The sequence below is a fragment of the Corvus hawaiiensis genome, chromosome 2, assembly GCF_020740725.1.
Source record: "Corvus hawaiiensis isolate bCorHaw1 chromosome 2, bCorHaw1.pri.cur, whole genome shotgun sequence".
Taxonomy (NCBI): Eukaryota; Metazoa; Chordata; class Aves; order Passeriformes; family Corvidae; genus Corvus; species Corvus hawaiiensis.
In genome coordinates this window covers 49,839,852-49,863,409 of record NC_063214.1, presented here as the reverse complement: position 1 = coordinate 49,863,409, position 23,558 = coordinate 49,839,852, and the positions used below count along the sequence as shown (strand labels likewise).

Sequence of the window (23,558 nt, the reverse complement as noted above, 5' to 3'; positions counted from 1 at the left end):
CTTTTTAATGTGTGAGATTAGGTTTCCTTTGGTAACTCAGTGATGGTTCCAATCAGGATATTTTCTAAAATTCACAAGGACATCAATGAGGGCTGTTGACTAGAAAGATAAACAGATTAGAAATATTGATTTTATTGGTTAGATTCTGATTTTTGGGTTTTCTTTTTGCCATTAGTACTGGGTTTTACTATACATATATATCTGGGCAAAAATAGATTGGCTTCACTTTAGTTTATATTGTGTTTGCTGTGAATAAAAACTGGATTATAAATATTTTACATGAAATTGTATTAAAAGATATGTGTTGTAGCTTTAAAGTTCATTTAAACACCCGTCTTATTCATTACTTTTGTAAAATCTTGGATTTTGCCAAGTATAAAATTTGGCTAAAGAGTGGGCAGATGGTAACTCAGTTATATTTTTGAATAATGTTGATTTAACTGGAAGGTCTGCTTGGTGCTTCACTTAAGGAGAATCTAAGGCAACAGGGGTCTACCTGAATGGAGTTATCAAGAGTACCCTGCTGGAGGTGGGATGTGAAAGATCTTCTCTGACAGCAACCATGAATGTCTCACCAGATAAGCCTTAAAAGGACCATCAGAGAGGAAATGCATCGTAGCACCATGCCAGTGACTTTTGTTAATTAAGAACAATGCACCGTTTAGACCCAAGGCTGGGGACTGCTGCTTTGAGCTCCCAAGGCAATGTTTTGTTTGTAGAGCTGGGGAATGATGCAATGTTACTGAGACTGGCTGGGACAGGATGCAATCCTTGCAAATGCTCTCTGGTTGTTACTCTTTAAGAGGTGCGTCTAAAAGAAGATAGTATATGTCTTAACCCTGGACATTCTGAAGGGGAAAAGAAAACAATGAAAAGCTCTTGAGCATCTCAAAGTCTGTTGATCAGAGATTTTGCAATGCATTCTTCCCTCTTGAAGGTGGTGTCCTTGAGCACATGCACATTCCTACTGCTAGCAGATTCCTATTGCTAGAGCAAGTCTGGGATCAAATCCCTCTCTTTAAATTTGGTCATTGGTTCAAAATCAGAACCACTGGCTCTGAGATGTGCTTTGCCAAATACTTCGTTAGGGGCTTCTCTTAAACTTGCTGGGCCAGTAGCCCAGAATTGTGACTTCTGCCAGTTTGCATTCAATCTCTTTTCTTCATGTTTCCTTAGTTACCATATAAAACAAAATTTGCAGCAATATTGTGGTGGAATGGGAGGAAAGGAGGATTTCCTAGAACCTTTGTCTCCTTTATGACAGTAATGGAGGATATAGTTGGCATGACATATTTCTTGAATCATAACTTCAATGTTTGTTTTACTCATGGCATAATTTCTAGCTGTTGCTGATACGTATGATTTACTGAATGAACTGTGCATTGATCCTGCATTACTGTGAGCTGACTGTAATGAAGCGATTTCTTTCAGACCACCAGAAGGAGCTATTGAATTCAAAAAGCCTTTCCTTCAAAGTAGGAACTCCTAGTACAGCAGGGCAACCCGTAGGATAACAGAGCAGGCACACTGTCTTCCTTGGAAATCAAGCCAAGGAGCAGATTCTCATTTAGGGTCTGCATCTTTTTCTGATCCACTGTACTGAAGAATCAAAACTGATTTTACAGGGTTTAAGATCCAAAGAGATGAGAAATCTATTGAGGCAGGTTTACCCACACATTTTTCCACAGGGAGTGTGGAACCTGCTGTTTTCCATTAGGTCACAGCTCAGAGATGTTAGGCTAACAGACCTGAAAAACGCTGGAGAGTTAATGGCAATGTCCATAAGGATAAACAAAACCTGAAGTTTTTCTTATCCATGCTGACTGGCAATCAAAATGCACTGGCCACAGGTTAAGTGTCTTCTGAGGTGATATGAAGATGTGCCACTATTTACTGTGTCTCATGATCAGATTCATAAAATGAGGCATGAGATTTATAGCCCACCTTCTATGAGTTTGCCCTTTATATTTGACCAAAACCCCTTACACTAATAGAAAAAATATTATTTTGCTTTGGCCTGTCTTCCATTTACACCTTTTTCTGTCTGACAGCAGCCTGAAAGTTTGTGATGATTGTTTGAGGGTGGTGCATTCTGTGTGTCTGTGTGTGTAGCTTTGAATGAATATTTAAATTAATGCTTAATTAATGCTTAATTAATAAAATGCCATTTATCACTAAGCTTCAAGTTGGAATGCACTATACAATTTGGTAAGTCAGTGTTTCCAGCATATTAAAAGAATATTTGTTTTAAACACTTGTATTATGCATGTCTTTGGATTGACACATGGTAAAAATGAGTCTGAGGAATAACTTTTTCTAAAGACCTGCAGGCAGTGGTTGAGGCTGACTGATCTCAGCACTGGCTTTTATTTATGTTGACTTTCTTACTTTATAATGTACTTGTTCTCAAGACGCTCTGCTAGTACTCAGGCATAAGTCTGGGTGTGTACGTAGAATAAATCAAATATTGCTCTGGGAAGCTTACAGTGCAAATGGTAACTAGACATGAAAAATATACATAATAAAGTAACAGGAGAGAAAGGAGCAGTGAGGAACTGAAGGATAGTGGTGTGGAAAGCAAGAAAAGGTCTATTGACTGGACAGAATATATGTATTTTGGAAGTTTCATATGTTGCGCTTGCTCTTTGTTTTTTGTGCCTTGATAATGTCCAGTAGCTTTTTTCAGACATGATGATCTTGTGTTAGATACTATGCTGTGCAAAGGTGGAAATTGAAGGTTGTTCCCATCATACAGATTTAATCTGTATGATTGAGATCTAGGAAAAGACAGTTGGAAAATGATTACAAAGAATGGGTACTATAGGCAATGAGTTTTGTGTCAAAAACTCTTTATAAATTTATAAATGCTTTTGCTTTTTTTTTTTGTAGCAGTATCTTTTGTATCAGAGATGTCTTCTTCCAAAAACAGTTTAACATGCCCTGTGTTCTTTTTCTTGGGAAGTGGGAACTAGTTAGATTCAGCTATGCATCTGTAATGACCTTGTACCCTGACTATTGACATTTTCTGGAGTTATGGGGCTGTTGCTTTGATTAAAATGAGAAACAACCACCAATCTGTGCTCAGCAGCACAGTGGGCACTAGGACCATATCAGCCAAAAAACCACATGTTGTCCTGCTATGGATTTTCATCCCCAGAGCTCTCTGTCATTGTGGCACAAACTACCAGAGGACCTGTCTCACCCTGAGCCTGACTTTCTGCAACAGCTATATCTCATAGAAACAACAGCATCATTAGCACTCAGAAGACAGTTTCCAGTCTTGGAAATATATCTTTTCTCACAAAGAAAACTTTCTCCTTTAAATTCTCCATAAACCTGTATCTTAAAGAAAAAAAAAATAGCTTCTACTAAATTAGAGCAAGAAGACACTTCATGTTATTTTGCCTCTCTGACATCAAACTGGTGCTTAAATAATCCTTAAAGAACCTAAATAGACAAGTAAATGAAGGGAGACAGTAAGAAGTCATTTGCGGAAAGAAACACCTTTCACTGTGCACGAGTTTCTTTAGAAATACACAAATATGTTACTATCAGTATATTATTTAGAGGAAGATTAATCTTATTTTATCTTAATGAAAATAACAAGGCTCCCTTATGACCTAATCACAGGAAACAGATGACTTCTGTCTGTCCAGTTAAACCTGGCTGAAGTGGCAGCATACATTGTTCTGTCCTTTTAAAATGTGCATCAGATTTCTATGCCTATGTATGTCCCTACAAAATTCTACTTTTCTGTCTTATTCAGAAGTTGAGGATAATTGGACACTGGCTGGTTGGTTTGTTGGACTTCTTGGAAAGGATCCTGGTACTGGGAGTTGAGCTACGGGATTGCTTTGTTAGGATTTCAAATAATGGTTATGTGATGTGGCTTTTGTACCCTCTATACACTGAGGGCTTAATTTTTGCCAGTGCAGGCAATAATGTACAGGAATCCAGCTACATGCTGTCATCTACAGGTTTGGAGCATTCCTTAGCTCTTGCACGGTGCTTGGCTTCTTCTGGCCACAGGACTTAGATTATTGGAATAAATGAATTTTTACCGCATCAGATTGTCAATATACTTACGACTCCCCTTGGTGAGTCTAATCCATCCAATGTCAGTGCAACTTTTGTATGAGAAGGTATTTGTTGGCAAGAATAAAGGGTTCATAGTCTGGCCTCTTTCCAGTATTGCAAATTTGTTACTCGTGGTGCAGTTACTGACTAGAAGGAGGAAATATATTCAGGACATTTTGATGGCCTCCTCATTCAGTAGCAAGCATCTGTCTTGAGTCACAAACCAGACCCACAGAGCAAGTAGGAGAAAGTCAATGCATCTTTGAACTCGGTCTCAACACTCAGTATAAGTTTTCAGTATTAACCTCAAGTCACGTCAGCGTTCTGAAATGTCAGTACATACACTCCCTCCTTCAAGCAGTGCTGAGAAAGAGGCAGTTTCAGAGGCAGTTGGTCCCACCTATGTTGCTCTATTGGCAGGGGAGAAAATTAGGTGACTAATGAACTAGAGACCTATTTTTGAAAAGATAAATACACATAAGAGACAAGTTACCCAAACTAAGTCTGTTCTTTACATGATGGTGCTATGATGTGATGGTGTCAGTGAGAGCCGAGTGCCTCTGCTGTGCCTATGAGGGAAGTGTCTCCCTTGTGTAGCATCTCCCACGTCCTGTAGCACAGTCAATGCATGCAAACACTCTTAATTGTGGCTATTATATGTAGTTTCCATTTTCCTTTCTTCTCTTGGATTTTCCTTTTCATGAGGGTAAATCTGCCTCAAGATGTGGAAAAAGTACTCTGAAGCAGGCTGAGGATCATAAGGTCGTAGCTTTCCTGTCCTGTCCTGTCCTGTCCCTTTGACCTTTTTGTCCTAGTCTTCAGATTAGATCATCTGTGAATCTTGTTATCTAGTACTGTGCAGAACAGAGTGTGTGACTGATCTCTTGGCACAGCCAGTGTGTTGCCTTGGTGGGTTGTGTGGGATGAAAAAAGCACAATACATGCCTTTTCTGTCTGAGACTTGTTTATCTGCATGACATCCAGGCCGCTCTGGGAGAGCTCTCCCCTTGGTGATTGCTGGCAATCAAAAACAAATCAAATCAAGGCAAAGTTAGAGAAATTCTCCTATACAAAGAGCTGTTCTAAAACAAAGCTGCATTTTTGTGGTGCATTGTCCTGGCTCTGTGTGAGTCCTGTAAAGAGACAAAGGCGAGCAGGAAGGAAATCTCAGCTGCTTAGTAAATGCCCTAATTTGATTTATTTACTGCTCCCTTCCCCCACTCAAACTGTTCTGCTAACCTGTTAGTCCCAACTCAGACAAGTAAGACCTGCTAATCTGATTAGTCCTGACACACAGGAGCAAGGCTGCTGGGAAAAGCTGGACCCTTACAGCTGTTTCAGGCTTCAGCTTCGATCACAACGTTATGGGTTAGCTGAATGTATACTGCAGTGTGACAGAAGCCCGCAGCATGCACACAAGTGAGCAGTGTGACCGTCACTGAAGAATTCTACCCTGGGTCTGAGGCCACTGGAATACAAACCATGTTTCGTGTCACCTTCAATGTAGTGACAGAGAAAGTTACCTTCACCTTGGCAGCCTGCCCCTCGGCCACATGGAAGGTAAGCTCAGATATGCATAAAGTAAAAAAGGTTGATGGCACCATAAAATGTGCTTCTGAGCATTTTTCCCAACCTTAGGCCATGCTTGAGAAGTTTTAAGGGGAGCAATAATGTTTTAAGGGAATTGCACTGCAATGCAGCATATGCACAACTGCTTGGAATTAGACTAAATGGATCTCATTCTGGAGAACAGCTTACTTGTTGCCTTTTAAAGCTGTTCTCATTTGACTTTAAAAATAGCCAAATTCATAGTAATTTTCCTTATTCTGGTCTGGAAATACCACTTACTTATATTAACAGCAAATCTAGTGAGATATATAAACATAAGCTACTCATTTCTGTAAGGAAGGGACACTGTTTGAGGAGAGCTTTCAAGATTCTTGAGGAGAGCTTTTAAGATAATTTAGGGATTCCAAGGATTTGTGAAATATGTACCATGCTATGCTAAGTTAGAACACAATGCATCTCTATAATGAGAGACTAAAATTAAAAAATACCCCTTAGATGCATGATAATACTCGATGCATGACAGTAATTTGGCAGAAGTCAGAAATGCTTTGCACATCAGCTCCTTCTCCCATCCATCAGTTCAGTTCAGATCTTCACTTCCTTGAAACAAATGTTCCCACCTTGTTTTGAAGAGACTAGCATTGCCAGGATGAGATGGGAACAGGTTCCTTCCCTTCCCTTCCCTTCCCTTCCCTTCCCTTCCCTTCCCTTCCCTTCCCTTCCCTTCCCTTCCCTTCCCTTCCCTTCCCTTCCCTTCCCTTCCCTTCCCTTCCCTTCCCTTCCCTTCCCTTCCCTTCCCTTCCCTTCTTTGATATGTGCAATGCACAAACATAAGTAAATATTTAAAAGTAAAAGCTAAAAGAAGCTGTAGTACAGTGAAGTTCATAAAATGTAGTACATTTATTGATGAACTAAATAAAAAACATGTAAGAAAGTGGGCACAATTGTATGAAAAAACAAGACGGGATGGCAAGCCAGCAGACGAGATGGCTTTGCAGTAGCGCTTACGTAAGTAATGCAAAGTTAATTTAGAGAAAGCTTTGTGGAGGGAGTATGTATGTTTTATCAGCCAGCTATTACAGCTGGAAAAAATCTGACGTGGTTTCAGGTGCACAAGCCTTCCATTTTGACAGTAGGAGGCTAATGAAAGACTGTTTCCCCACAACCTTACTTTGCTTATGTCCTTGTGTCAGCCAGAACAGCACTGGTATTGCAAGTTAATTTAAATCCTTTGAAACTGAAAGAGGTCACATCCTCCTGCTGTAGGAGGTAGGACAGAGATGTCTACTTTCAGAATGCTAAGTCTTTTTCTTCAAGAGTAAATGGCCCAGTCCACAGATAATGCTAAGATGTTCTGCCTTTCCACATAGCACAGCATGACCAGCAGATGAATCTTGCATGGTGTGGTGGGACCAGGATGTGGTGGCAGCTCTGTAGAAGGTGTCTTGGTGCTGGGAAGAACAGAGCAAGTTCTGTCCCAAATTGTTATCTTTCTACCCTGTGCTATGCAGTGTTTGTTTCTCTTAGAAATTAATTTCTGATTAGAAATATTGGTGAAAAGTTTATTTAAATTATCTGTAATTTGGCCTATTTAAATTATCTGTAAAATATTAATTTCTATGATATTTTAATGAAAAAAAGACAGTACTCCTGCTCCAGACGTTTCAGTCTGTAGGGCATAAGCCCCACTGTTTTTGCAGTACATTGTTTTGTAAAAAGTAGTTTAATTAGAAGTGGGGGAGGTTATGGACACGGGACAGCTAGAGGGAAGTGACAGCTGAAAAGGGCTCAAGTTGACAAGTGCAAAAGGCTCAGAGCTGAACATGGCGGTTCACACAGGCACCAATGCCTGAAAGCCAAAGGAAGAAGGATCACTACTATAAACTATGAGCATCTTTATTATAAAGCCTAGAGGAGGGGACTGGGCTCCTCTTTCTCACCTCTTTGTGTCAGTCTGCCTCCGCTTATTTCCCTGCTCCTTAGAGAATGGGCTGCTGGTACTTCCTGATCTGTTTTCAGGTGTGTAGCTGGTCAGCAGAGCAGAGGGCTGAGTAATCTGAGATGTGCGTGGGCTATAAAAATCAGACTGCAGTTGGTATCAGCTAGGCCAGAATCCCTCTTCAAAGGGCTTTTCAGGTTTCGCTCACTTGAATTACTGTTGCATTTTCAATCAGTTGCTGCTAACATTTGGGGAGTCCTGTCTTGTGCCTCTTTGTCTCCTGTACCTGGCTTTAAGAGCAGATAAAAAGATCCTGCAGCTATTGATACACTACAAACTCCTACCACTCATTTCCTAACCTGTGAACAGAAAACATGCTGCTTAGATAAATGCAATTCAAATTCACAGGGTACCAGCAGATTTAGTTACAGAATGTATTCGCTTAGGGAGGCTTAGCTATGCTTGAATCCAATTGATTTACTACTGGTGATTCGGCTTTGTTGAATCCCATCTGAACTGTATGGGGGAAAGCAGCAAAAACTGCTGGTTTGTGGCTTTCTATTCAAGGCCAGGAAATTCACTCGATGGGGATCAGCCTAACTCAGGGCTTTCTTGCCAATTGATGCTGCACTTTATCTCCCTGACATGGACAGATAAATGAGCTGGGGGAGGCTTTGCAGTCGGTTGGAGCCCAAGCTGAACGCGCATTGTTGCCAACTTTGGAAAGCTGCACAATGGCCCTGTCTCCCCAGCAGTTACAGCCGTTGGGGCAGGGACCTGTCGCCTGGAAGGCTGCTAAGAAATAATGATGTAAACTCCTCCCTAAGGATGTGGGAACAATGTTCAAATCTTACGAAGTGGGCAATATCTGTGATAAGGAAACCAGAAAAATCAGGGGCTCAGTGTTCATTTTCTTTCTGTGGCAAGCTGAACACAGTGCTTCAGCTTGAAAAGGACTGGTGGGGAGGTAGGGTGGGAGGCGTGGGAAGCGGGCAGCAGCACGCAGCTTTTCTGGCTCAGATTAACCTCCCCTGTTGCTGCCTTAGGAACCTCAGTTAGACTTGCATAGAGCTACAGTTGTCTGCTCTGTTCAGCAAGTGTAAGTGCACATTAGCGAACAGTCTGTTCTTACTTTGTTGTCAAGGCTCCTAAATACACCCTCAGCATTGAAAACCACCGTAGTAAATACAGTACAAACAGAAACAGGCCGATCTATGGAATTAGTGCATGAGAACAAAGGACCAGACCATGAGCAGAAGGACAGTAATGTGGTGTCAAATGTCATCCTCATGTGATGGCACATGAAAGAGCACTGCAACAGGAGGACAGCATGAATATGGCACATACTGTAATGGATTACTCTGGGGTTGAATTCTCTGTAAGGCCTTGCATTGGTCCAAGGAACTGGTTAGCTCCCCAGATCCTATTAAAGCTGCGGAGGTGATGGAGATGAGGAGGCTCAGAACTTTTGGGGAAGAATTTCAGTTTGTTCTTTACTTGGGCCTTGTTTTCAGCTTATAGAACAATACATTTCTCCTTGAAGAGTAACTGTTTCTAACTGTTAAATATAGAGCTGCTAAACACTTCCAAGTCTAAATTCCCTGAAAAAAACATTCAGAAACTTCTATTGCTCTCAGCCTTCGTTTTAAATGCTATTTTTTTTTCCACTTTGCTTTTAAAGAGTATTCCAATATATACACCAGATACCTGTACATCAGCTTCTATGAACTTTGTTCAAGGTTCACAAGCACATGTGACACATCTCTTTATTTTCCCAGCTTGTGAGTGCAGACTCACATCTTGTATATTTGTGACTTTTGGATGCACCCCAAAGGAGGTTAACAAAGTCCTTTCCCTCTATGCAATATTCAGAGTCCTGTAACAAGCTGTGACCCCGAATGCTTGTCTCACTAATGTTAAATACCACTTCACAGTGACAAGTCTGGGATTTTGATGCCTAATTTGGGAGCTACTGCCATAGAAGTAAGTACTTTTTGAAGTGATGACTTACTATTATTTCTAGCAACAGTCTCAGAGATTTATTACTTTGAGCCATGATAATAGATCAAGGTTTTCTTCCTGTCATTATATTTCTGGGAATTCTACAGCTCTACATGTCTCCTCAAAGTTCTTCCTAGCACAGATTTGCACATTCTCAGAGGACTTAAATCCCTTTCTCTCTCTCTCTCTCTCTCTGATTATTTTTTGTTATGTTCAGCACATCCTCCTTTGCTAGCTTTTGCCACTCAACAAAACGTCAGTATTTTCTTATCCCCCTACCAAACCCTTACGTGAATATTTCTCAAATGGATCAGCAGATTCTTGTTAAGAGTTCAAATAATGCATAAAATCAAGTCTGTGATGCTCCTTCAGGCCCCAACTGTAGTTCACCAGCAGATGGTAGCAAACATCGCCTTCCTTGCGAGCTCCGCCTGGGCTTCAGTGAATGAGAAAGGGCCGGGGTGCCTCATCGGAGTCATTTGTTTCCAGCTAGAAGAAATAAGCTGTAAACAAAGTAGTTGTGCAACTCGGAACAAGGAGGATAATCACGGAAACCACGGAAATATTGCTGCATTCGGGACAGAAGAACTAAGTAGAGGTTGGAACAAATTCACTGCAGTGACTTGCGCTGAATGGCATGAGAAGCATTTTGGTGTCACTGTTATTGTTCTCGTGGTGACAAAAAGGGACCATTATTTGCAATGTAGCAAATGAACAACATTCAGAGAGTCATGATAAAATTGAAACTGCTCTGGGTCAGCTCTGCCCGTGTATGTTGACCCTTTGTACTGAAGACATGGAAAGTTCAGGATGGGTATTTTTACTAAAGGGAGTTTCTAGCCATTTATTTGGGGGTTTTGTGAGCTGTACCACTCTAGTTCTTTTCTATTTGATACGGGCTGTTGATTATCACTTTCTCTCACTCTCTTCTGTATGCTTCTCATTCAAATGGCTTGTTATGGCAGCAACTTCTCAGCTTCTTTTTAATGACAACAGCTAAAATAACAACTACTGAAATGAGAGACAGAGAAAGCAGAGAGGGACAGGATAAAGCACAAGCTGCTAAACTGTGGTGTAATTCCCATAAGGAAATGTCTCTTCACTTATAAGATAGTACAGCATAGATCTGGGCAAACTATTTGTGGCAAATCATTGGATATTTTTTGCCTCTACTGTTTTCAGTTGTACCACCTCTCCTTTCAACTACCTTACTGAAGATTTGAAATTCTTTGGCTTCTTCAAGCAAACACTGTTTAATTCCATAAGCAGTTTCTGGGAAGCATTTCCTTTGTGCTCTTTTCTCCATCAATAAGTGTTTGATGACTAAAATCCTAAAAGTTGCCTGACTGCATACTGAAATTTATTTCTATGCTTATTTACTGGAAGTTCTTAAAAAAATAGTCTAAATGCAATTTAAAACTAGACAATGGCTTTTTATAGGTATAAAAATTACTCCTTCTCCAGTGCTTACCATATTCTGAGCCAGAAAACTTTTATTGGTTAAGCTTTTAGAATAGAAAGGAAGGAAATCAGTTACACTGTTATGCTGCTCCTTTCACAGGATGACTTGATCTAGAAAGCAGTGCAGAACGCAAATGGGACTGGCTGCACCTCTATCAGTGCTTATGCCCCCTACCTGAGGATTTCAGCTGAAGCTGTCAGGATTCTCCTTTGGCCTTAAATCCTCCTATTTTCTTGCAACTATTCAAAATACGTAAATACTTCTGTGTCTTTGGCAGGTATAGCTGGCCTGAGTCCTTTTAGCTCCATTGGCATCAGTCAGGCGTGTTATATTGTGTTGAACTTCACGTGCAGGGTACAAAGTCCTCCCAGTGTGACAACACTTGTCTCCCAGAGCTATGCCCTTGACAGAGGTGATGATCAATCAGTTCAGGCACAATCCAAAATTTTGCTTTGGAATTTTTGGCCCATATCATTTGGCAAGGAGATATGCTGGGAAAGGCCTGGACATTAGTCAATCTCACAATGTAATTTGACAGAGGTAGAACTGAAAGAGGGCATGTGACAGTATTTTGAATGTCATGGTTTGGCAGTATGGTAAATCTGCCTTCAGGGACCCTCACGTTTCATCAGAAATGCCGTGGCCATCTGAAGCCAAGATTTGATTTAACATTAACTCACTGCTCATTCAAATTTGTTCAAAACCATTGATGAATCTATTTTGTACTGTCAGGCTTTATGCCCAATCAGGTACAATCTGTCTGCACATTTCTGTTCTTATGCTAGATCAAGGAACATCTGCCTCCCACAGCCATCATAAAGCCTTCATAGAAGGATTAAACCATTACAGAGCTTAAACTATCTCCTGTGTAGTGCATTTAATCTGTCTGAACTGCAGTCACCTTCTCAAGCCTGATGAAATCCATTTTATACTGTTGGTGGTGCTTAGATATGCCATCATGGAACCGCAGCCTAAACACAGCCATACAGAAAGCTATTGTCAAAACTGTGAAGTCACACCTCTGTTTGATCACATTTGCTCTCCCAATACACATACTGATGGACATCCACTGTTTCAAATATTACACCCAAATTTTCTGTATTTACTAGTCAACATCAGCTCTACCTTTAGTCATCCTTTACTGGCCTGATGACATATTAGGAAAGGAGGTCAGAGGTCTTGATTAATCTGGGTAAGAAAAAGGTGGGAAAGAGCAAAAGGGAACTGAAATTTGTCACCGGACAGGATGACTAGAAACCCAGTGAACTGCAAGTGGGAATTTCAAGGTTCTTGTTGTACACAAAGAAGGGTTGTTTCAAGCTCTATGGAGACTAGAAAATATGATGGCGCAGCACCAAAACAAAGAGGCATGTGTAAGGGGGAAGTTTGGGATTTGTCTTGTAGAAGTTTTGGATTCTGACCAAAAAGAATAAAATTTATGTGAAACACTGATCTTGACGAGAATACGTTATGAAATTATAGAGTGGCTATGTGTTTTCCCCATGGGATTCAGTTTCTGTTCCAGTGCAGATGTTTGGCTCTTGGTAGTCATAGTAGTACTGGGGTATTATAAATCACTTAGTCAATATGTGAAGGTCTTCTCACTATTACTGTTAAAAAATGAGCAGTTGCAAACTTGGGGCAGCATGTAGAAATCATCTTCCACAGCAGTGGTAATTCATTCCTCTTTATACAGTATTCGTTGTCTTGGTGCAATTAAAAGCATCCTAAATGCTTTACAAAATATTAAAAGACATAGTCCTGGCCTAAAGTGCTTTCTGGTTTAGTTCAGACATGACAGAAGACATGTGAGAAATGAGAGTGAGATGGTGCAGGGATGAGTGAGACCCAGAGTTCCTCTAAAGAGAGCACTCTGATGTGATGTTTATACAATCTAAGCATTAAATTGTGTCCATCCCCCCTCTCCTTTTTGAAATCAGCATAACTTTTTTCAGAAGCAATGGTTGTATGACATTAACTGGCACTGAAAGAGTTCTGACTGATGACAGCTTCATTTTTTACTTTCGATAAGAGCTCTTGTGAGTCACATCACAACCTGGGGCATTAAAGAAACATGTATCAATTTATCTTAATATGCCATACTGTAAATCAGAGTGATTTACCTGCTGATTTAGAAGAACTTCAGCAACCTCTGCAGCAGGGACAGGCACCTCCAATTGCTTGGGGGTGGGCAGTTGAGAAAACACATATTGCATACATCCTTTAACTCCCAATGTGGCCATGCGGTAGAGATATTTCCTGAGCTGTACTCTGTTTAAGTTCCTTTTAAGGCCAGCAAATTCTAATCAGGCTAGTAAAAACCTCAGTGGTCTTTGCAAAACTGGTCTCAGCAGCAGGGAATGTTTAGCACTGTCTTTTACTGCTGTATTGACGATAACAGCACTTCTCACAAAAAATATTTCCTGGCAACACATCCTCTCTGAGAGCCAGAGAGAAAACTGTAGCTTGAAAATCTTACAAGTGGGGAAAAGTAGTTCCTTTGCCTTTGTGAGCCTCTGGCAGTTACTGAGGTTCCACAGTGCAATATTCACTCACTTCCCAAGGAAACAGGTCAGTTTATCCATGTTGATCATGGATCATACTGTGCCGGTTCTGCTGCTGTTACTGATCCTGAGGGTTAGGAAATACAGGATACAGGATACTGCATGGATTTCCTCAGGTCTCAGTATTATCACACCAAGACAGGAATGTGTCCTTCCTACTGGCCATGGGGTCTCTCTGTGATCAGAGAGGAGGGGTGGAACAGCTTCCTTAGACAGGCACTTTGCGTTCAGGGACAGAGGTGACAGACAGGCACATCTAACTCTCTGGAAGGACCATGCCATTTGCTTCCTTTCATGTCTTTAAGCATCCCTCCCTCTGTCCTCTTTGACCAGGCAGTATTGTCTGTCTATGGTTTAGATGTGATCAAATCAGCATCCTAACACCTAGCTCTTTCCAAGGGAGGATTTCAGAGGATCGTATTGCTGGTGGCACTGGGTATTTGCTTAATGTTCATGAATAGAGATTTACATCCTACAGTGATCAGCAAGCAACTCTGTAAGGATGTTACATTGGATCAGCCTGGTGGTCATTATGTCTCCTTTGGCTCTGATTTCCAGCAACCAAGCTGAATGATGAGGCTAACGAACTCAGGAATCCAACACATTTGTCAAAATGCACTCCAAGTCCCGTTGTTTGACTCCATATGGAATTTCATTAATTAATGGCTCTGAACATTATCCAGCACCACACTGGCCTCCACTGGCCAGCCTCAGGCTTGGCTTGAGCCAGTTTTGCAGGCTCTGTTTCTCACAACCATGTGGTTGAAAGGGGTTGCAGGCAGTGCTGAACCTCTGCAAAAATGAGGTGGAATTTTAGCAAATATTCTCCACTATTAACTTATTCTTGCTTGTTTTCCTTATTTCCCAGTCTAATGTTGGGATATTTCACCTCTCTGCCATTATCTGTTGTCTCATTTCCACGTTGAACTAAGCTAAGGGGCCCACTGGTGCTGCGTGGATCCTGTAGCAGGGAGGGGTTCTGCTGGCCTTGCTCACATGACACATCTTTCAGTAAAATAGTTCTGGGAAGAAAAAAGCCATGCTTGAAAGAGGGAACTGGACTGAGCAAAAAGTTTTCCATTTAAAGTTGGTAAATCGCTTGATAAAATGAATGAAACAGTGAGCCTGTGCATAACTCAGGGTATAGCGTATGTGGTGTGACAGAATTCTTGTGACCTCTTCTCTGTCTTGCCATCCTTTGGGCAATAATATCACAAAGCTCTGGAAGAACACTGTGACTCCAGGTAAGCTCAAAGATAAGCTGAGCGGCTTTCGCCATTTAAACCTCTTTAGGGTCCCAATGCATTAACAGGAGATTTACGTAGACCAAAAGTTACATAAACAGGCATTTACAAAAAAGTTCTCTTTCATTTAGGTGCCAACATTTTACTTCACCCTGAAAGCAAAGGCATTGCATCGGCATTTAACACTGTGGCTGCTACTTCCTTCCCCCAGGGCTCTGAAGTTGTGTTTTGGAAGATCAGTAACGTGTCTATGTGTAGTCTGCAAGTTTGGATTTGTTAAAGAGCATTAAAGTATATAGAGTTTGATACTTTCTTTGGTTCAACATTAAACCAAGCATTTCTTCTCTATTCAAAGCTGCCATTTCGACCTTTACCACTGTATTAGAAAGCAGCAGCCAGCTCAGCTGTTTGCAGGAGTTGTTTGCCTTCTATGAACTCAGATTAGCTGTTCCAGTAACACTATTATTGTATACTATTATAACCATTAACTAGTAACTCTTCAACACAATGAATCTCTGTATTCAGAAGAAACTAGAGCACTCAGTGGGTCCAGTGCCCATTACTCAAAGGATTTTGTACTAGGGTTTGTCCCTGAATTACAGAAAACATTAACCATCCGGAAACTAATCATGCAACATTCTCTTTAGTTACTGAGTCCTTGAAATATCCACTGATTTCTCGTAAGGCATAAAAGGTCTTTGCAATTTTCTCTCAGTGTTTTTCAGGAAAATGGTTAAGGGGGCACTAATTACAGGTTTTAATGGCTGAAGAGTCTCATTAAAGAAGATCCATAAGGACCAGCTGTCTAGGTTAAGAGACGTAGTATTTTCACTTCTGGAGCAAGGCTAGGAAGGCCTGTGTTTGTGCTTAGCCCTCTCTTACTAGACAGAGTCATTGCAGTTTCTAAACTATGGGCCTGGCATACTCTGCAGGTGACCCAAAAACCCTGGTCTCTCCATCATCTTTATAGGCAGGCAGTGGATCCCACCTAACCATATTTTACCAGTGAAAGCAGTGTGGTAGTTCAAGGCCTGGAGGGGCAATGATATGTATACATTTGAGTGTTATCTCAACAAACATTCACTATGCAGACAGAGAATGGACCTTGATGCAAGAGTGGGAAAGATTCCCAGATCCCAGGTTAGTTATTGTCAAACATCAGATTTATAAAGCAGAAGAATGACATTTCTACCTGTAAGCAATGCACCATTCATTTGTCCAGAAACTGAAGGACTGGTTGTCTCAAATGATGGATAATCTGAGCTGCTGTGTTTCTGAACTTAAAAATGCTACTAATGACCATTAGTTATGAGGGTGACTAATGTTCTTGTTTGTGCCAATGTTTAGCCAGTCTGAAGAGATGTAGGTTTAGTAAATGATCTCCAGACTTTGAGACTCTGCCCAGTTCTACATCCAAAGCTCAGCAGCAAGAGGGAATCATTTATGCCACTCTGAAGTGAAGAAATAACAGAGTGAAAGCATTAAAGCAGTAAGACAAAAGCCTGGCTTTAGCCAGGGTACAGAAAAGTATTCAGCTGATTTTGAAAGCTGGTCTCCTCCTCTCAGTTGCACTGCACACACTGCAAGATAACTCTTGCTTTAAATGGAAGGTACCATTTGTAACATACCCAATCCATAATTTAGAAGAATGTAGACATAAAGCATCATGTATAGTTCAGTAACATGACCTGAATAACTTAGAATTTCAACTGTAAAATTCAGAATCCAAGATTGCAGACTGAACTTTTCTGATGAATTAATTTTCCCCAATTAGAGATCTCATAGCTGTCCTTGTGTTGTGAGCAGTTCAGATCATTCCACTCATTATGCTTTGCAGTTTTGTCAGCAGAACAATTTACTGCAGCCTGTCCATGTGTAGTGAATCTGTAATGAATTATGGAAATTTGCTGTGAAAGCCTGACCTTTTCCAATGTTTGTTTCGGCATTTCCCAGTACTTCTGTTTTAATGGTCTAGGCAGAAAGAAGTAATGTCAAATATTGCTAAAGAAATTCACTTAAAAGTCTATCTATACACATGAAAACTCATCCTTACAAAGATATTACTTCCTTCTGCCTAAAGTAACACAAATATTACACTGAGACAAAACTTTGGAGAACATAACAGGCTACTCATTAGGTTTTCACCAAGGCAATCAGAGTTATTGCAAACACAAAAATTGTTTGAAGTTGTCTGTTAATCAGATATACACTGCACAGCATGTGATCACCATTAATGTGGATTTCAAAAAGCTCAGAAGTATGGCTCTGTTTTCTCATATATCCTGAAAAATAGTTTTTATCTCAACAGTTGTGAGATGCATTGGCAAAGTATTGTAATTTGAAAGTTTAATTCTGAAACAGAGAGTTAACCTGGGAAGGGAATCCTCTGACATTAACTTACATGGCCTCTGATGGGCACAGGGTTGAATATCTCAGCTGGTAAAAGGATACTGTGCTCTGGACATATGTGGTTTAATATAAAGCCTTATAAATCCAGGGAGAAGCTTTCTAGGCTTTGGATCACTCTTCTGAGACCTAATTCAATACCAAGTTAAGATGGATCCATTTCCTAAACAAAGCCACAGGTATAGGCAGATAACAAAGGACCTTCTGTATTCTTTTAGGCAGGCAAAAAGGGAGATTTTATTATTTATTTATCAGAAGCCCTGAGGTAATGACTAGTCCAAAGAATCAGAATGTGTGCAGATGCACCCTCAAAATTATCATGACCACAGTATTCCTTGATTTACTGACAGCATGGTCAGACGAGCAGCACAGATCCAGACTCTAAAGTTACAAAGTAACTGCAATGCAATTTAAAATCCTTTGCTCTGAGGCTGATGTAAGCATATATGCTTACAAGGCTTCACAAGGGATTAGAAATTTATCTCTTGGCCATTCTCTTCTTCCAGATAAAGAGATGATCTTCTTCAGCTTTAGGATGCCCAGGTGGACCATTTGTGCTTCTAAACCTGACTGTCATGGGACATTTAGAAAGGTGTGAAATCAGACCTTATAAAGAAGCAGAAATTGTGGAGCTAGTAACGGGACAGGAGATGTAGAAACCTACAGTGCCATCTGCACTGAAGACCTTTGTTGTTTATAATGTAGCTGTGTCAGTGCAACCCCTTGAGGTTAATGAACCATTCCCTGGTGCTGTTGTTACTGCACTAGCCTACAAGAGCCGTTTGCAGCACTGGAAGTCCTGTTTTGCTCCTAGGTAAAACCCATCTATATAAGAGGCTTGGTAGCATCACAAGTAGGCAAGAATGATGCTGTTTTGGTACTGCGGGCTGTGTCACCTCATACTTTAAAACTTCCTGTTTGTAAAACACATTTTGTGTTTTAAACTTACAAGAATTGCCTGTTGAATAGGGGAAAAGAAAGCAAAAGGGAACTCACCTTGTCTACTTACAGCACATTACTTGATTTGCAGTCTAAACAAGATATTGCTTGAATGTTACAATATTGCCATGAAATAAACCTATCAAATTGGGCAGGAGTTGTATGGTTGTGTAGGGAGAGGGTCAGATACCCTACTGCACTCACGTCTTGCTTCAGAGTTGCAGGCTGAAGTGTGATGAACCACAGTAGAAACGGTATCAGGGGGCAAAAACATGAGGGGGAAAATGCTGACCTTTATAGCATTTGGTGCATTCTGATGAATATATGCATAGGGGTGTTTTAATATTTACTTACCATTGTAGTGTGTTTTGTGTTCACAAAATATGTTCATAATGGGGCTGCATTCTGTTAGATGTTATCTATGTAGATGTGAAGGGTTTCTGTCCTGAAGGATTTATAAACCAATAATTCTAGTTCAGTTTAAACAGAAGTTATTTAGTAAGCAAAGCCTTTGGAAGTCTGTTTCCTGCTTATATTCTGTAGTGACTTCTATATTTTCAGATATGCTGGGAAAAGAATTTCCTGAGCTCAAACAAACTACTGACCTGCTTGTCTGATAGCTGTTCACTATATGTATTTCCCAGTGACCAAGGTTTGTTTCACCTGGAGCTGGAAGTTCAGGAGCTTAGAAGGCTGGTGCCTGTGTTCCTGTTAGCAGAGTTCCACTAGACCACAAAGGGAACTCTTGTGGAGGCCAGACTGCATCATCATGTTTCACCCTTGTTATCCAAGCCAGCAGCAAATTCATTTAGTTTAGAGCCAAGAAAGATCTTGTCTGTGGTGGGGAGTGGGAGATTATTCTGTGAGTAATTTTAAATGGTCTTAGTGTCAGGGATTCTTTTTTTTTTTTGTCTTTTAAGAAACTATCCCATGGTCTTGGTTTTTAGGAAATTCCCCTTGCTATTTGATGTAATTTTTCCTTTACTGAGCTTTATCATTATGTCTATAACAAAAACTACATGGATGTGAAATCCTAAAGCACCTTTTTCTCCAGTTTATTTTCAAACAAATGACTTGAAAAATAGATTTTTGAAGAGATTTTATTATTGAAATCCTGAAACTGTTAAAATCAGTACCACCTGCTCATGAGTTGAATAGGTTCAGATTTTTTTCTTTGTAACGAATATACTGCTAGGGTTTTTTTTCTTCTATGATCTTTAGAACTAGCTGACACCTAAATTATTCAATTGCAGTATAGATTGTGTAGAAAAGTGTGAAGAACATTAGCAATGATCAAGGGACAGCTGACTTGACTTCCAGTAAGAAGACATTTTGCTACCAGATGTGTTCATACTCTTTGCAAATGTAGTTTTAGAGCTTACTGAATATTGCTTGCTTTGGAATGACCTCGCATTATGTTTTATGAACTCCTGAAACAGATTAACAAGACTTAGGGCCTCTTACAGGAAAGGTACAGTTCTATGATCTTACAACATGAAGTTTTCTGCCAAACTGGGGATGGCTCAGCTCCTGTCACAGAAGTACAGTCTGGCATATAAAGGTAAGCCAGCTCTGGTCTTGTCTGTCCTTAATGCAGTGGACTATATTAGATGTTGGTTCAGTATTTGTGAACTGGAACTATGACTGTAGGGTGGGTGATTTGGACTCAGTGCGATGGGCATTGCTGCAGCCCTGTGGTGGAGCAGAATCCTTAAACATGTGACAATGTTGTGTCTTCTTGTACAGCAAGGAGGATTACTGCAGAAGCACCAAACTGCTAAAAGCAATACACCTCAAAAAAACCTTTGCTACGGCTAAGACTGTAGGATCTAATGGCTTATTGCGACCTCTTCGGAATATTTCCCCTCGGGAACCCTCTGGATGCTTTTTGTAAACAGATGCTCCGCAGGAATTTTGTTTCAGATTTTATGCCAAAGAATTGTAGAATAAACACACATTTTATTTTAGAGGTATTTTGATGCTTCTGCATTTGTTTTTTAATAAAGCTAGAAAGTGTGGAGAGGACTGGAAGTTAAACAGACTGAGTACATCAACTTCTCTCTTTTGCCACGCCATAAAAATACCAGTCTCAAATCAAGTTACAAATGATCCTTTAAGGCAGATTAATTCGAATGTGCTCTCTCAACCCTATTAAACTGTCATCTTCCCTGGAGTGGGGATGGGCACAAATCAAACGCGCAGATCACAATGACCCTGGTCTCTGTGTGGGAGTTGAAAACTCATCTGATGGAGGGTTTGTGAACGACCTTTCGCTTTGTACCAGGTTGCATCGCACTCTCCAGTCAAATACCCATTTAATCCTTAATCTAGTGCAAGTGAAGTTGTTCACATGCGAGCCCTGAATTCCCGGCAGGAGCGAGCTGTGCCCCGGGCGAGCCCCGGCTGCAGTGAGCGGGAGCACCGCTGGAGGGCGAGCGGGGGAAGCGCTCCGCGCCGGCACGGCCAAAGCGCTGCCCGGCTCCTCCTGCCCCCGGCCCGCAAAGAGACCCGTGCGCCTTGCGCCGCTACGTGTGAAACGTGGGCTTGTTTCAGAGCCCCTGAAGCAGGGGGTTTTTTTTTGTCCTTCTGACATTAACAGTATAAAATCTTCATTAAGTTCTTCTCTTGTTTAGCTCCTCAAAGAAGAGTCAATGAGTCACATTGAGTCGCTGAAGCATTCCCAGAATTACACTTCCTAGACATTAGAAAATATCAGAACAATAACAACATTTCCCCTAGTGCTTTTGGAGGAACACAAAATATGAATCCCATTAGTTTAAATAGTTGTGGTATTGGAAATTGTACTGGTCACAGGTTTTATTTTTTCCTTGGTGCCACAAGTTGTAAAGTCAAGTTGAAATAATAGGAAGACAGAAGGAAAAAAGTAGCATGGTATTCTGTGAACACTAGTGGTATCATTATCTTCCCTTTGTTTTCAGATATGACCTAGTGAAAGGCTCTTTCAAAAGCTAAACGCCTTGGTTGAATCCTTTCTCTGAATCTATTTACCAGCACAAAAGACTTCGGCCTAAGAATCAACACAAAACCCTGAAGAACAAGGGCAAATGGAACAAATGTTCTGCCGATCTTGTGCTATAATGTAGCATAACTTTTAATTTGTGCATAGCCAGGAGACGAGGTTTTTGTGTTTATAAAGGTCATGATTTTGGTACTCTCTGAACTCCTGAAGATCTGCTTCTAATCCCTTCATTTAGCACATACTAGGAAGTGATAAATCTGTATAATTCATTTTAGAAGTAGTGGTACACTTTAAAAGCCTTCTGAAATTATTTAGCTTATCAGTAAATCGAGTGACATTTCTACTTCTCTTTGCAGTTTTTTCCCTGCAGTTAAAGGACTTTGTTTATTTTATGTGTGTCATCTACAGAGTTTGTACTTCAGTTGCTTTCAGACAACCTCTTAAGGCAACAGTAGTCTGAGCCTTATATTTTCCGTCAAGCTTCTGACTATGTTGTGAAAAAACTAACTTCAACTAATGCTGACAGTAGGATCCATGTGCATTTTTCAGTTGGATATATTAACAGTCCCTGTAGAGGTGATGTTTCAAATTCAAAGCCAGAGTAACTACACTGTCTCCATTATTTGTTCTTCCTTCACCCTAATCCAGAGCGATGGTGAACAGATGCAATATGCTTCTTTTGATCAGTGATTTCCTGTCCTCAAAGGACCTTGTGAAATTGCCTCTCCTTCCCATTTCCAGATGGTCAATCAGAAGTTCAGTTGAATTAGGTTTTGAAAACATTAAACATTATCTCATTCTGTTCCCTATGATTATGGTTTTATTACTTTTATGAGAAGGGCTTGCTGAACACTCTCTGATCTGAACACAGACTGTTTTTGCCTGGGACTTGGATGGCACCACATCCAAGTCGTCCATGAAATCTACCCAAAAATTTTGCAGACAAATTAGTCCTGAACGGTCTACAAATGTAGAATTATGAAAGTATCTTTTTCCTCAGGGCAACTTTATCTTACCGTTATCTCTCAGGGTTTTCAATCCTTCCTGTCACAATCTAGTGGATACCTGCATGCTAAAGCTTTGGTGTTATCTTATTAGCAGTAGATTTAAGACATGAGTTTTGGTTGTTCAATGGTTTGTTTTGCCCACTGACTTCGAGAAAGTGCTGGCAGCAACACTTAATAAATTTTTCATTGGTAAGAGCCTCACCAGCTATCAGTTTTCTATTTCTTGTCCACTCGGTTTTCCATAGAAAGTTTGAGATGTGGATCACAAGAATTGTCTTTGACAGGCTCCTATTAACAATTTTCAAATGTGAAGAAGTACAGAGGTTTTTGTTTCTCAAAATATTTCCATGGATCATGTTCTGATTAAAAATGTATGTATCCTATTATGTGCACAAGCTGTGTCCCCTGAGATGTGAAACTTGTGACCTACTTTGAAAACAGCCCTACTGCAGTTCCCCAACTTCTGCTGGACTCTCTTTCTCAGTATCTGCAGCAATTTCCTGCACTATGTTAGAGGCTGCTTTGGATGTGACCTGCTGCCCACAGTAACCCTTGCTGTCATCCATCTTTATGTTGGCAAGCTTCCATTTTATGCCAACATTCCTGCCAGAACAACTGAAGAATGAATCAGTCAAGTCACCATAATTCTTTCTCAGTTAAAGAGATTTATTTTCATAACCTGGAGCTCTGGACTCCATGAAACATCTGGATGTCCGGGCCCCTGTTCCTTGGCCTTTGGTAGCTGGATGATTTCATGAATCTGATGCAGAGTTGAGCTCATTTATCTTATTCTTCCTTGTGTTCAAGGTTTGGATTGCTCTGTGCTATTTTTCACTCCCATTAAAATCTCTCAGTTATTTTGTCATCTGCTGCTGAGAATATCAGAGGAAACTAATATTTGATCAGAGTAAACTGATAAATCTGATATAAATGATCAGAGTACTTCTGGAGACAGTGTGGTGCTGGCTTCTCCTGCCCTTGTTATATCAATGTGCCTACTAGAAGAGGTGCCTGTCTCCCTTCCATTAAAAGGGGTGGAGTCTGCTTGCCTACCTGCCTGTCTAGATGCTCAAGAGACTGGATAGGTATTTCTGTAGGTGCAAATTAACCATATCAGCAATACAGGAGAGTGGGAATGGGGCAAGAGGAAGCCTGGGGAGAGGTTTAACACAATAGAAGGAGACTGAGGAGAGAGGAGATGTGAGGAGTTAGGAGGGGACCGAGGATGAGTAAGCAGAGAGCTAGAGGTGTTGTGTGGGAATAAAATGAAGAGAGAGAAAGATGAGGAGGTAATCTCAAATGGAGAGGGCTTTTTTAGTGAAAAAAGATAGCCAGAAGTAGGTGCAAATCATTACAAGAAGTGAGGAAAA

General features: G+C 40.6%; 1 protein-coding gene across 2 annotated transcripts in view; it reads left to right on the top strand.

The window, feature by feature from the left end:
- Positions 1-5,234: 5,234 nt before the first annotated feature.
- SPATA13 (spermatogenesis associated 13) overlaps positions 5,235-23,558 on the top strand; it is a 146,832-nt gene continuing 128,508 nt past the window's right edge. Inside the window, exon 1 of one of the 2 annotated variants that reach the window (XM_048294899.1) lies at positions 5,235-5,637. In XM_048294899.1, coding sequence (XP_048150856.1) covers positions 5,560-5,637 — 78 coding nt within the window. In that variant the 5' untranslated portion in view covers positions 5,235-5,559. The remainder of the gene's footprint in view (positions 5,638-23,558) is intronic. The other variant, XM_048294902.1, reaches the window with a different exon arrangement.